Raw genomic sequence first — 12,798 nt, 5'->3', positions numbered from 1 at the left:
GCCTCTGGCTGACCTGGGTAAGCCTAGTCAGTACTCCAGGAGGTCGTTGTCATTTATTCATTCATTAGTTAATTTTAATGTATTTATTCAACAAATTTGTACTGAAAGCCTATTCCTGTGACAGGCACTACACAGTATAACCAAACCACAAACACTTGCGGTGTAAACCAGGCCGATGTGAGCCCTCGTCTCAGGCAGTCTAGTTGTAGCTGGGAGACTGATTATAGGTGCAGACAGGTAAGAGCTTGCTGGTGGTGCTGAGAGCTCTGCAGGCGGTGAGGCAGGTGGTGGGGTGGGGCGGGTGGGAAGAGGCTATTTTAGAGGAGGCATCTGGAGACGTTCTCTCTGAGGAGGTGATATTTAAGCTGAGACGAGAAGGAGGCAGATCAGGGGGAAGGAGGCAGTGGAAACAGTAGGTGCAAAGGCCACGAGATGAGAAAGTGCTGGAAACCGAGAGAAGTCACTGTGGTTGGAGCCTGGCAGGTCGGGGACCAAGACTGGGATATAAGCGGAGATTGCAGAGCCAGGTTCTGCAGAGACTTGTGGCCACAGTCGGGTGTAGATTTTAGAATGAGAGGAGTAGGGGGCCATCCAAGGCTTTTTTCCTCCCCCGGGGACTGACAGGGAATGATCTTGCTTCTGAGGGGAGAGTGGATTATAGAGGGGCAAAACAAGGCAGTGAGGCCAGTTAGGAGGCTGGTGCAATAGTTCAGCAGAAGAACATGGTGGCTTGAACCAGGGTGTTAGTGATAAAAGATGAAATAACTGGCAGATTTAAGGTATTTTTGGAAGATGAACTGACAGGGCTTGACAGTGCTTTGATTTGGATGTGGGGGGAGCTAGGGGGAGGGAAGTGGAGGAATGAAAGCTGACGCACTGGGTTTCAGTTAAGCAGCTCAGCCGCTATTGAGTCTTGAGGGCAAAACTGGGGGAGAAACGGGCTTGAGGACCAGGACTTGGCATTCTGTTTGGTGGGAAGTTGGGATGTCTATGAGACATTCAAGTAGAGATGTCATGTAGGCAGTTCTGGACCTCAGTAAAGACATCAAGCTGGAGATAAACATTCAGGAGGGTTTTTGGGTTGGGGGGTAGTTTTATATCTATAGGTGAGATATATAAAGCAGGAGATGATTTCTTCAAGGGAGAGAATGTGGCTTGCAAAGAGAAGAGGGGTCAAGGCTGAGGTCTGATTGAGAAGGAAGGAAACCGGGAAAAGGTGGCAAGTCACGCATGTGGGAATTCTTAGAAGATGAGGTCAGAGAGCTGCGTGTTGGATTTGACAGGGTGGAGGCAGTTGATTAGCTGGAGAAGAACAAACAGTTTCCATGGCCTGACGGCTTGAATGCTAGATAGTGGTGGATTGAAAAATGAGTAGGAGCTTAAGAAACACACAATATCTAGCAGTATGTTATAAAAGGGAGTGGAGAAGTGGAGGTGGTAGCTTGATAGGAATGTGGTATCAGGGGAGTTTTTGTTTTTTTAAGATTTTTGAGCAGGTCATTTATCCACAAGTTTCAAAACCTATAGAGGAGTATCCAGGGAAGTCATGCTCCCATCCTTTCCTTTATCCACCTAGTGCCCCCGGTCCCCCACAACCACTGTGGAATCATGCAGTATTTGTCTTTTTGTGATTGGTTTATTTCACGTAGCATAATATCCTCAAAGTTCATCCATGTTGTAGCAAATGTAGAATTTCCTTCCTTTTTAAGGCTGAATAATAATATTGTATGTATTTATTCTATTTTGTTTATCCACTCATCCATTGATGGACACTTGGGTTGCTTCCACATTTTCGCTATTGTGAATGATGCTGTGAACATGGGTATACAAATATCTCTTTGGGACTTTGCTTTCAATTATTTTGAGTAGCCATGGGTCTTTTTTTTTTTTTTATTTTTTTTTTTATTTTTTTTTAAAGATTTTATTTATTTTTTTTTTCCTTTTTCTCCCCAAAGCCCCCGGTACATAGTTGCGTATTCTTCGTTGTGGGTTCCTCTAGTTGTGGCATGTGGGACGCTGCCTCAGCGTGGTCTGACGAGCAGTGCCATGTCCGCGCCCAGGATTCGAACCGACGAAACACTGGGCCGCCTGCAGCGGAGCGCGCGAACTTAACCACTCGGCCACGGGGCCAGCCCCATGGGTCTTTTTTTAAAGATAGATTCTAAAGCATGCTTGGTAGATGAGTAAGAATGATCACTAGGGGGGAGAGATGGATGGTACAGAACAAACCGAAGAGTTAACTGAACTGGAGGTGGAGGGTGGGGTTGGGAGCCAGAACAGGAGAGAGACTCTCGCCTTCGTTAGGAGGAGGGACGGAGGTAGCTACCGGTATGTTTTTGAGATTTGATTTAAAAAGAAGGCATGGCTCATAACAACCAAGAGGTAAAAGCAACCTAAATGTCCATCAGAGATGAATGGATTAAGAAAATGTGGTATTTCATACAATGGAATATTATTCAGCCTTTCAGAAAGAAGGAAATCTTGTCATATGCTACGGCATGGATGAACCTTGAGGACGTTATGCTGGATGAAATAAGCCAGTCACAAAAAGACAAATATTGCATGATTCCACTTACATGAGGTGTCTAAATGAGTCAAACTCTTAGAAACAGAAAGTGGAATGGTCGTTGCTGGTGGGGAGGCGGGAATGGGGAGTCGCTGTTCAGTGGCAGCGTCTCCCTCTTGCAAGCTGGAGAAGTTCTAGTGAAGCGCTGCACAGTAGCGTGCAGGTAGTTAAGACTGCTTGCACACTCACAAACGGTTAAGGTGGTCACTTTTATGTTTTGACCACAATGATTACAAGAAAGGCCTGGGTTCCTGCTGGCTCCTGCTTTCTCAGTGAAGCCCACAGCCAGGTTGCCAGCAGAGAGTGACAGTGACGTGATGATTGGCATAGATGGTCTGGGAGTGTGGTGGCCCAGTGTGCCCGCTGCCGGCTCCTGTCAGGCTCTGCGTGGCTACTTTGGCGTTAGGCAGCTGTTGAAGCTCTGCACGTGGATCACCTCACCTGCCTCCTTAAAGGAGTCAGACTTCGTGGGTGTGGAACCTCCTAGGGATCAGAATTACGTTCTCAGAGTTGCTGTGTTCACATTTCTCAGGCAGGCCCTGGCTCTTCCTCGAGTTCCATGATGGACTGGAATAGCCTATTGTTAGCATGACTAATTTGCTGGAACCATACATTTTTTATAAAGATCCAATAATTACCTTACTTGGTTTTCTGGAAGAGAAGCTTTGGTCTAGTAAAAGGAATCTTGAGCATTTTTTAATTTGGGAAATGAGAGGGAAGCTGTTTAAGAATAGAGAAGAACATTATCTGATTATTGAGATCTTTATGGACTCTTTTCCAGTTAGCTTTGATTTGACCTGGAAAAAAATGATCAGCTGACATTCATGCAAACAAAAAGGGGATTCCTGGCTCATGGAGACCATGGGCCCTCCTGCTGTGCTCTGCTTGTCTTGCCCCACCCTGCGACCCCCATGATGCCTCTGAGCAAAGCTTTGTGCAGGTTTCCCCTGATCTTGTCTCTCAAGGCCCTGACACTGAGACACATCCCTCTCTTTCTACAGTTACAATGACGTGTTCCTTACGAGCTCAGATCCCAATAGCTCAGATCCCAGTAGGAGATTCACTCAAGATTCATTCATTCAAGTGCCCCTAAAGCAATTCTATTTTTCCTGTTTTTTCTTTTGATCATTAGGACTCTTCCACAAATAAAACCTTGAGCAAAAGCATTTGTAAAATAAATACACATGTGTGAAAAACAAATCTGGAGCTTCTTTGATGAAAGTATGAGTGGTGATGTGCCAAGACCTGTGCCTGCTCCCTGCTACACATGTGCTCCCACTCTCGAGCCCTAAGTGGACTCTGAGACATTGCTGGCGTACTGTTTGAAAACTTCAGCTCCGATATTAGGAATTCACTTTCTTTATGATGTTTCTTTTCAAATTGAGGTGTAATTTACATAGAGTAGATTCACCCTTTTTAGTATCCATCCAGTTCTGTAAGTTTTGTCACATTCAGAGTTGTGTGACCACCACCACAGTCAAGATACAGAACAGTTCTATTTCCCCTCCCCCGAAATTCCATTGTGCGCTTTGTGATCCCTGCCTCTTCCAGAATGTCATATAAATGGAATCATACAGTACATAACCTTTTAAGTCAGGCTGCTTTCACTTAAGATAATACGTTAGAATTTTATCCATTTGATGTATATGATAAGTTTGTTCCTTTTTGCAATTTTATCCTTAAGGAGAATACATTTTTTATTTAAATTATTTTATTGGGGTCATATTGGCTTATGACACTGTGTAAATTTCAGGTGTACATTATTATATTTTGGGTTCTGTGTTGACTACATCGTGTTCACCACCAATGGTCTAGTTTTTATCCATCACCATACATATGTGCCCTTTTATCCCCCACCCACTCCCCTTTGGTAACCACCAATCTGTCCTCCTTATCTGTGTGTGTATTTATTTATCTTCCACATGTGAGTGAAGTCATATGGTAGTTGTCTTTATCTGACTTATTCTGCTTAGCATAATACCCTCAAGGTTCATCCATGTTGTTGCAAATGGCATGATTTTGTCTTTTTTTGTGGCCAAGTAGTATTTCGTTGTATATATACCATATCTTCTTTATCCACTCATCAGTTGGTGGGCACTCGGGTTGCTTCCATGTCTTGGCTATTGTGAATAATGCTGCAGTGAGCATAGGAGTGCATCTATCTTTTTGAATTATTGATCTCATGGAGAACACATTTTTATACCTGAGTTATACTGAGCTTTAAAATGAAGACTTTTTACAGCTAGCATATTCTAGGTGAGCCTGTTTCGAGATCCAGCTGGATTTCTGTGCTCTATTGTGAAATTGATGCTGTCCCAAGTTATCTGTTTGGCATCCTGGAAAAGTAGTAAAAGGAGTGCAGTTTGATGGTGATCCGCGGAATAGAGGTGGCCCCTTACCTGTGTGTGCAGGGCAGGACGCCGAGTTCAGTGCCCGAGCCTGCCATACATGGTGACCTCAGTGAGTCCCTGTTGAGACTAAACGTTTCTGTGGCCTCTGTATTTGTGTTCCTATAGGCTCATCAGATCCAAGAAATGTTCCCCCAGGTTCCGTACCACCTTGTGCTACAGGACCTCCAGCTGACACGCTCCGTTGAAATAACAACAGACAACATTTTAGAAGGACGGATTCAAGTACCTTTTCCCACACAGGTAAACGAGGGTTTTAAGCGTGACAAATGGATTATGTCTTCACAAAGATTTAATTCTCTAGATTAACCTTTTAGTTTCTTAGCAATTGAATATCACTTATGATTTGATGAAGGGTTTCTCTGAATTCCCATCTTACCAAATTATGACAGAACATTCCCATCAGAGAGGCTCAGATTAAGACAAGGACAAATGTATTCAGATACTTTTTTGTACAGACATACACCCCAAACCAGCCAAACCAGCCTCCTGCCAGTCCAGGAGGTCCTAGCGTCAGCTCCTTCGGACAACGATTGGCAGCCTTTTACTGTAAAGGGCAGATCAAAATATTTCAGGCTTTGCGAGCCATACAGTCTCTGTTGTAACTTCTCAACTCTGCCGTTGGAGCACTAAAGCACCAGGGACAACATGTAAATGAGTGCACCTCACTGTGTCCCAGTGAAGCTTTACTTATGACAGCAGGTGAAGCGGGCAATGTGGCCGCAGGCTGCTGTGTGCTGACCCCCAGCTCTAGGCGATAACGCCGCCTGTCCCTGGTCGGCTTTTCACATGGGTGTGGTTCTCCCTGAAGTGTACAGCTATGTGAGGCTTGTACTTTTCACTTTTTTATTTTTACACACTTTTTTATTTTTTAAAGATTGGCCCTGACCTAACATCTGTTGCCCATCTTTTTTTTCCTTCTTCTTCTCCCCAAAGTACATAGTTGTAGGTCCTTTTGGCTCTGCTATGTGGGACGCCACCTCAGCATGGCCTGATGAGCAGTACCATGTCCTCACCCAGGATCTGAACCGGCAAAACCCTGGGCCGCTGAAGTGGAACGTGCAAACTTAACCACTCGACCCATGGGGCCGCCCTGTACTTTTCACTTTTTTAAAATGGTCAGATTTCCTGGCCCATCATATAGCCCCTTTAAGGGTACAAGAAGTATTAACATTTTAAAGACAGGCTTTCTGGCAGGACCAGGGGATCATCTACCAAGAAATTATTCAACTTTGTATGCCAAAATAGATGGAAATCTATTAATAAAATCCTAAAACTTGAGGATCTTTGAAGAGGGAACGAGCCTGGAGTTTGGAGTCAGATGTGCTGAGGTGTTAGACATGGCTCACCGGTCCTTGCCTGTTTGACCTGGTTGTTGGCTGTGCATTTCCCCAACAGCTGGCCCTGAGACAGGGATTCAAATGTGAGTAGTTAATTTGGGACGTGTTCCAGGAAACACGGGCAGCAAGTGGGGCTGTGAGAAGGACAAGGGAAGGTGGCCAGTGAATAGTTTGTTGTCCAGCAGATGGCTGTCGTGGGTGACTGGAGCTGGACCCCACTGGGGTCCTCTGGGATCTGGTGTAAAACACGTCCCTCCTGAGAGGGAGGAGCTGGGTGTTTATACACTAGTTCCTTTTTGTCGGTTGAGGGCTGCTTCTAGGGGGCACAGTTACCCCATGCGGCTGAAGTGAGCCTCAGGCAATGCAGTACGGGAACGGCCAGCCAGCACTGTGGTGGCAGGACCCACGGGGAGACAGGCAGGGCCCGGAGTGTCTGCAGCGTTGGCCGAGATCTCAGCCTGGCTGAAAATGAGAAGAACAGCAGTACCTATTTCATAGGATGTTAAGAAGAGAAATGAGGCGATCATGTGAGGGTTTTTACAGAGTGTTCAGTCGCTGTTATCTGATGTTATTTCATTATTCTCATGCAGTTACTATTACTGAAGGGGAAACTAAATGTGGAGCCAACTGATAACTCTCAAACTTAGGCCTTAGGCTCTTTTGTCTTGTCTTTAATCTTAGTGGCATTTTCGTTTCTTCGATGCCGCTGGTGTTGTTAAAGCTCAGACTGTGTTGGGAGCACAGCCCCTCTGCACCCTGGGTCTGCCTGGACCTGTTGTTTAGGTTCGGCCCGGCTCTTACTGTCCGTGGTGCTGTTTCTCTTTCAGCGGTCAGAGAGCATTAGACCCGCATTGAACAGCCCTGTGGAGAGGCCAAACGGTGACCCGGAGGAGGGAGAACCTTCTGCCCAGGTGAGGTCGGCACACTTGAGAGAGTGAGTGTGTGTGATCGGGGAGGAGGAGTGTGGTGCTTGGCAGGGGTCTTCAGTTCTGCCTCTGAGGGGGGAGGCAAGGGCAGGGGTGTTGAGGAAGGCCGGATGCCACATCTGCCTCGATATTTAAGGTTAAGAAACCAGGTGGTGCCTGTGGCATGGCCTGCATTTCCCCTAGGGCCTGCAGCCCGCTCCCTGGGCATCGTCCTCAGGGCCTGGAGAAGGGAGTCATGCTGTGCCCGAGCCAGCCCTGCCCCCGTGGGCCTGAGTGGCTGCACTTGGGAGGGCAGGGTGAAGCTGGGCCTGGACTCCGTGCCTGGACCCAACCCAGGTGGGGACGACTGGGCCCCGCTGTCTAGGGCTGTAACCGGTGACTCAGTCTCTCCCACAGCTCACCTGTCCAGTTCAGCATTTCCAGGTACTTGCATGCATTTCACCAAAGCGAGACCCCCTGAGTGTGGGGGTGGGGGGAGAAGCGTGGTTGTCTTGGGAAGCAGATCTGCCTAGATATACACTTGGGGGCAGCTTGAGATGGCTGCCTCTAAGCAAAAGCAGCTCTTCTGTCTGGTTTTCAGGGCAGAGGCACCCCCTACATGCTCTTAGCCCCACACCCTGGGGGTCCAGTTCACATCCTTTTCCCATAATTCCTATTTGCTTAATCAGTTACCATACTTTCCAAAAACTTTTAAGAGACTAGAAAAAAGCCCCAGGCAGCCCTATCTTGTTTCTGTGTTTGTGACACGCGGGGCTTTCCGCCCGCAGGGCTGGGGTCTGCGGCTGGCAGTGCCTTCCCTCACATCAGTCAAGGTTCTTCTCAAAGCAGCTCCTTTTACTGACGAGTGACGCGGTGGCTGCTTTCACTGCATGTGTTTTGCCTGCAGACAGGAGACAGTAAAACTCCTAAGACTTTTTCAGATCGTTGCTAAGTTTTCACATCCGCATTGGTAACTGGATCATGCAGCGTTTAAACAGTGCTGCCCGACTCCTGAAGAAGGAGTTGGTTTCATGTTTCCCATGTTCTGGATAGCGGGCTTCGCTGAGGTCTGAACGCTAGACTGGCTCGGGGGCATCTGCGGACGGCACGTTCCGTTCCTGTCTTGATTCTTCAACTCTCTTTTTAGAGTTAGCATGAAGATTTCTGAGTTTTTTCTAACATAGTGGAGGGAAAGTACTTATTTCACAAGGAAACTTGCTATCTAACATTTTTGGTCATTCTCAGGAAATAAAAAGTCCTTGGATAACAATCAGTTAATAAAAGCCTGAGTTTAGCCCATGGTCACATCGGCTCTGCTCGTCTCTTAATTCAAAGTCTTCCCTGCATCAGTCAGGCTGGAAGCCAGCGCGGGCTTGAGGCTGGGCTTGTTTCCTTCCTTCTGTCTGCTCCTCCACTCACCAGCAGTTCTTGCTAACCTCCTCTAGGGTCAGGCTCAGGAGGAGAGAGGGTCAGGATGGGCCCTGTGCCCCCGGCATGCACATGTGTGTACACGTGTGTGCGTCTGTGCACACCCCTCCCTATGCGTTACAGTTATCTCACGGGTCTGCCTGCCCCATCTAGCACCACAAACCTCGACTGAATGTACTTTCTTTGAACTGGGACTGGCTATTTATGACCACCCATCCCTTCATGGGGGGTCACTCAACCCTCCAAGGGGCCCTCTTGGGCAAAGTCTATTTCAACAACCTCAGGCTGGATCCCTCCTGCAGGACCCATGTCCACTCCTCGGGACACACACAACATGGCCTTACAGTCAGTGGAAGTCCAGCTTGCTCCCATCACAGCCTTTTTTTTTTTTTTTTTTTTTTTAGATTTTTTTTTTATTTTCTCCTTTTTCTCCCCAAAGCCCCCGGTACATAGTTGTATATTCTTCGTTGTGGGTTGTTCTAGTTGTGGTATGTGGGACGCTGCCTCAACGTGGTTTGATGAGCAGTGCCATGTCCGCGCCCAGGATTCGAACCAACGAAACACTGGGCCGCCTGCAGCGGAGCGCGCGAACTTAACCACTCGGCCACGGGGCCAGCCCCACATCACAGCCTTTTTTTATCTACTACAAGCCAGTTTCTTTCTCTTAGCTCTTAAAAATAGGCCTGTCTCTCAGCTTTTTCCACCTCAACTCTGTTGTCACCTAGAGGTGGGTGCTGGGCTGACACAGCAAGCCTGGGTCCATGCTGGTGGCATGAGCACAGACGGTTGGACACCTGCCTAAGCATGTGGGGGCACCTGGGCATTGTCTTGGCCCTCGGAGCGTCAACCAAAACCGAGAGTCTCATCTTAACATCCTGTTAAAGATCAACACGTGATCTTATATCTGTTTAAGAAAAGACCCTTAGAATTTGCCCTTTTGATCTGCTTGACTCTGTTTTCAGAGTCAAGTCAGTGTAAAATTCGTGCAGTAAGTGTGGTAAGACTTGTTTAAATTTTAGAGCAATTAGTCAAATTGAACAGAAAATTCCCAGAATGCAAACTAGCAGTTCACTTTGTTCTTATTTTCTGAGAGTATGGTTTCAAGGAGCTTATGTTTTTCTTACTAGTCATCATTTATTTTTTCCACTAATATTGAACATTTGGCGTGATTCAGGTCCTGTTCTTAGTGGTACAAAAGCCAGATGCAGTGGCCTGCCTTCCAGGAGGCTGCCTCTGCTGCTGCACGTCTGTGCGTGGCTCCCTGCCTGGCAGCCTGCCTCCCTCTGGAAGGGTCCAGAAGAACCTGATTTGGGGCACTCTGGCTAGGTGGGGAGTCTGCTTAGGAGGGCAGCCTGTGCCACAGCGGCCCCTTTCTTCCTTTGTGTCCAGACTGAGCGTGTGCCGCTGGACCTCAGTCCTCGGCTGGAGGAGGCGCTGGACTCGATGAGTGAGGTGGAAGCCGAGCCCGGTGAGGGGGAAGACTTCGAGGCTCGGGGGAGCCGCTTCTCCAAGTCCGCCGACGAGAGGCAGCGCATGTTAGTGCAGCGCAAGGACGACCTCCTGCAGCAAGCTCGGAAGTAAGTCGGTTACTCCAGCTGGCGTAAAGCTCTAAAGGCCACTGTCATGTCGGACCCACATCATGTCTTTTTAAATAGATGCCAACATTCATGTCACCTAAAAATCAGGTTTCAAACCTCTCTTGAAAAAGCAGAGGATCTGGTGGCCCTGGGCCCAGCTGGTAACCTCCGGGCGCTGGTGCTGTCGGTTGTCTCCTGTGGATTATCTTCGGCCACACTTACATGGACAGCACTTACGAGCCAGCGTGTTCCAAGCCCTTTGTGTTGATTATTTTAATTCTCTTAACAGTTCTAAGACAGAGCACTGTAATTATACCCATTTAACAGACTGAAAGCTGAAGAAACTGAGGCCTGGAGAGGTTCACACTGGCCTGGTGTCTAGCTCCCAAGCCCTCTCTCGGCCCCTGCTGGCCCCTCCGCGTCTGCCCCGGCCGCCGTCGGTCGGAGCTGGAGCACGGGGCGTTCCTTGCTGTGCAGGGGCTTTTGATTTCACCTCCTGGGGACGGGGCAGTACTGTGTTCACGCGGCCGGTTTGATGCGCAGCCCCGCCCCGGTGGGAGTGGGGACTCGGTGCTGTGTGCACGCGGGACGGGCGGGGCTGAAGGGCGCCGGGCCCTCCCTGGCGCAGTGAGAATTTGCGCTCCTCCTGGTTCCAGGAGAGGTGTCTTGTTCCTGGGATGGTGCTGAGTGACAGCTTCACGAAGGGGCCTGGAAAATGGCGACATTAAACATAAACGTTCTGTGTGTGTTCCCGAGCTCCCTTCTCTTTCTTCTGCAAATCCTTCCTTTTTTTATAGGCGTTTCTTGAACAGAAGTTCTGAAGATGACTCGGCCTCAGAGAGCTGCCTTCCCTCGGAGGGCGCGACCTCTGACCCCGTGACGCTGCGTCGGAGGATGCTGGCTGCAGCCGCGGAGCGGAGACTTCAGAAGCAGCAGACCTCCTAGCGCCTCCCGCCGCCTTCGGCCGCCGCCTCCTGAGCAGCGGCCGGAAGAGGCCCGTCCGGCTCTGCCCGCTGTTGGAGCAGGGGGCTCGACTGCATTGCCGCTGTATAAAGCATGTGGTCTTCATAGTGTTGGACAGCTGACAAATTTAATCCTTTTTTGTAATACTTTCTATGTGACGTTTCTTTTCCCTTTAGAAACACTGCACATTTTAACTCTAGGCACGCTCTCCTGGCATTGACTGGACTTCTCATGGGTGGGGGAAGACCAGAGGAGGTGGGCATCTGGAAACCCAGAAGCAGGCGGCTTTGCTGACTGCTTTCTGCATAAGTCACAACAAATGCTGGTGTCTTTAGCTCCACATCTGGCAGGCCGTGTGCGTGTAGGGGGCAGGAGTCATAAAGAGCAGTGTGGAGATGTCCAGCGTGCGCCTGACTCCACACCACTGGCTAATTTCTATTGTCAAACTGCTCTTCTTAGTGAGGGGCGGGTTTGGTGGCTGTTACAGAGGCCAGTGTTACACAGGCCAGCCGCGTGGGCTCGTGGACCCCTGGACTGGCAGGGCATCTTGGAAAGACAGCTCTTGGTTTGATGCCTGGAGCAGAGGAGGGGAAAGCCTAGGGCTGTAGAGTGTGAGGAGGTGACCCGTTGTGTCCCAGTACGTCCAGACTTACTTTCTGAGCCCCCAGTCCACAGCTGGCTTTATTTCCGTTAACGCTGGTGCTCCCGCCTCTCTCGGGTACCCCTGTGTCTGTCCTCTTCTCTCTGCATTTCACTGCCCCCCTCCCCCCACCCCCGCCCCAGACATGGGAAGGTCAGCACTGAAAGGGTTAAGCAACAAGCTTTGGTTTGGTCAAGAGAATTAGGCAACGCCAAGGGCTGTGTGTTGGGTCCTCAGAGAAAACATGGGCCTTACAAGATGGGGGAGTAAATTTTGGAGGGCTTTACTGAAGAAATAAGAGATACCTTTCGTATCTTTCTTCTCTGGAGCCCTTCGTTGTCACAGCTTTCTTCCTGTTGGTTTAGGCACAGAAAGGGAGGACGTGGACTCCTGCCTTGGAGCAGACCTAGGTCCTGAGCCTTTTCAAATTCCTTGTGCATTTCCCTTCAAGGATTTGACATGCAATCATAGGTTACAGAGTTCAGTTTTATCTCCTATTGGATTAAGTTTTTTTTAATGTTTGAAAGCATAGTTTTATGGTAGTCCTTTTGGGAAGAATCCAGTATTATCTAAAATTATTGGCAAAGTTAAATGTATTTTACATAACTGAAAGTTTTTAGGATGTTGAAAAGTAATTGAAAAAAGAGTGATGAGTAAGTGTTTAGGCTGAGATAATTTATTTCAATAAATCTTTCAAAAGCCTTACTTTGAAATGCTGTTAGTAAATTTCTGTGATTTTTAAAAAATTCATTTTGTTTTGCTGAGAGCATAGCTATTTGTTTTTATTGTAAAACAATAATAATAATAAAAAAGCAGACTCTTCTAGTGTGTTGTGTGTGGCTGGAAGCTGGGCAGTTTTTTCAGAGGTGCCAAAGTTGGCTCCCGCGTTGATTTCGTGTGTCATTTTGGTTGGAGGGTTTTTTCTATCCTTGTACTCCGTATGTTGCACACATTAAAGATGACACTAATTC

The 12,798-nt window shown here is 48.1% G+C and overlaps 1 protein-coding gene across 5 annotated transcripts in view; it reads left to right on the top strand.

The window, feature by feature from the left end:
- AMFR (autocrine motility factor receptor) overlaps window positions 1-12,798 on the top strand; it is a 44,718-nt gene extending 31,920 nt beyond the window's left edge. For all 5 annotated transcript variants that reach the window (XM_023637019.2, XM_070262962.1, XM_070262959.1 and 2 more), the window contains exons 11-14: window positions 5,083-5,217; window positions 7,142-7,225; window positions 10,037-10,224; window positions 11,022-12,798. In XM_023637019.2, coding sequence (XP_023492787.2) covers window positions 5,083-5,217; window positions 7,142-7,225; window positions 10,037-10,224; window positions 11,022-11,169 — 555 coding nt within the window. In that variant the 3' untranslated portion in view covers window positions 11,170-12,798. The remainder of the gene's footprint in view (window positions 1-5,082; window positions 5,218-7,141; window positions 7,226-10,036; window positions 10,225-11,021) is intronic.

Source organism: Equus caballus, chromosome 3 (assembly GCF_041296265.1).
Source record: "Equus caballus isolate H_3958 breed thoroughbred chromosome 3, TB-T2T, whole genome shotgun sequence".
NCBI lineage: Eukaryota > Metazoa > Chordata > Mammalia > Perissodactyla > Equidae > Equus > Equus caballus.
This window is presented reverse-complemented; position numbering and strand designations above follow the sequence as displayed.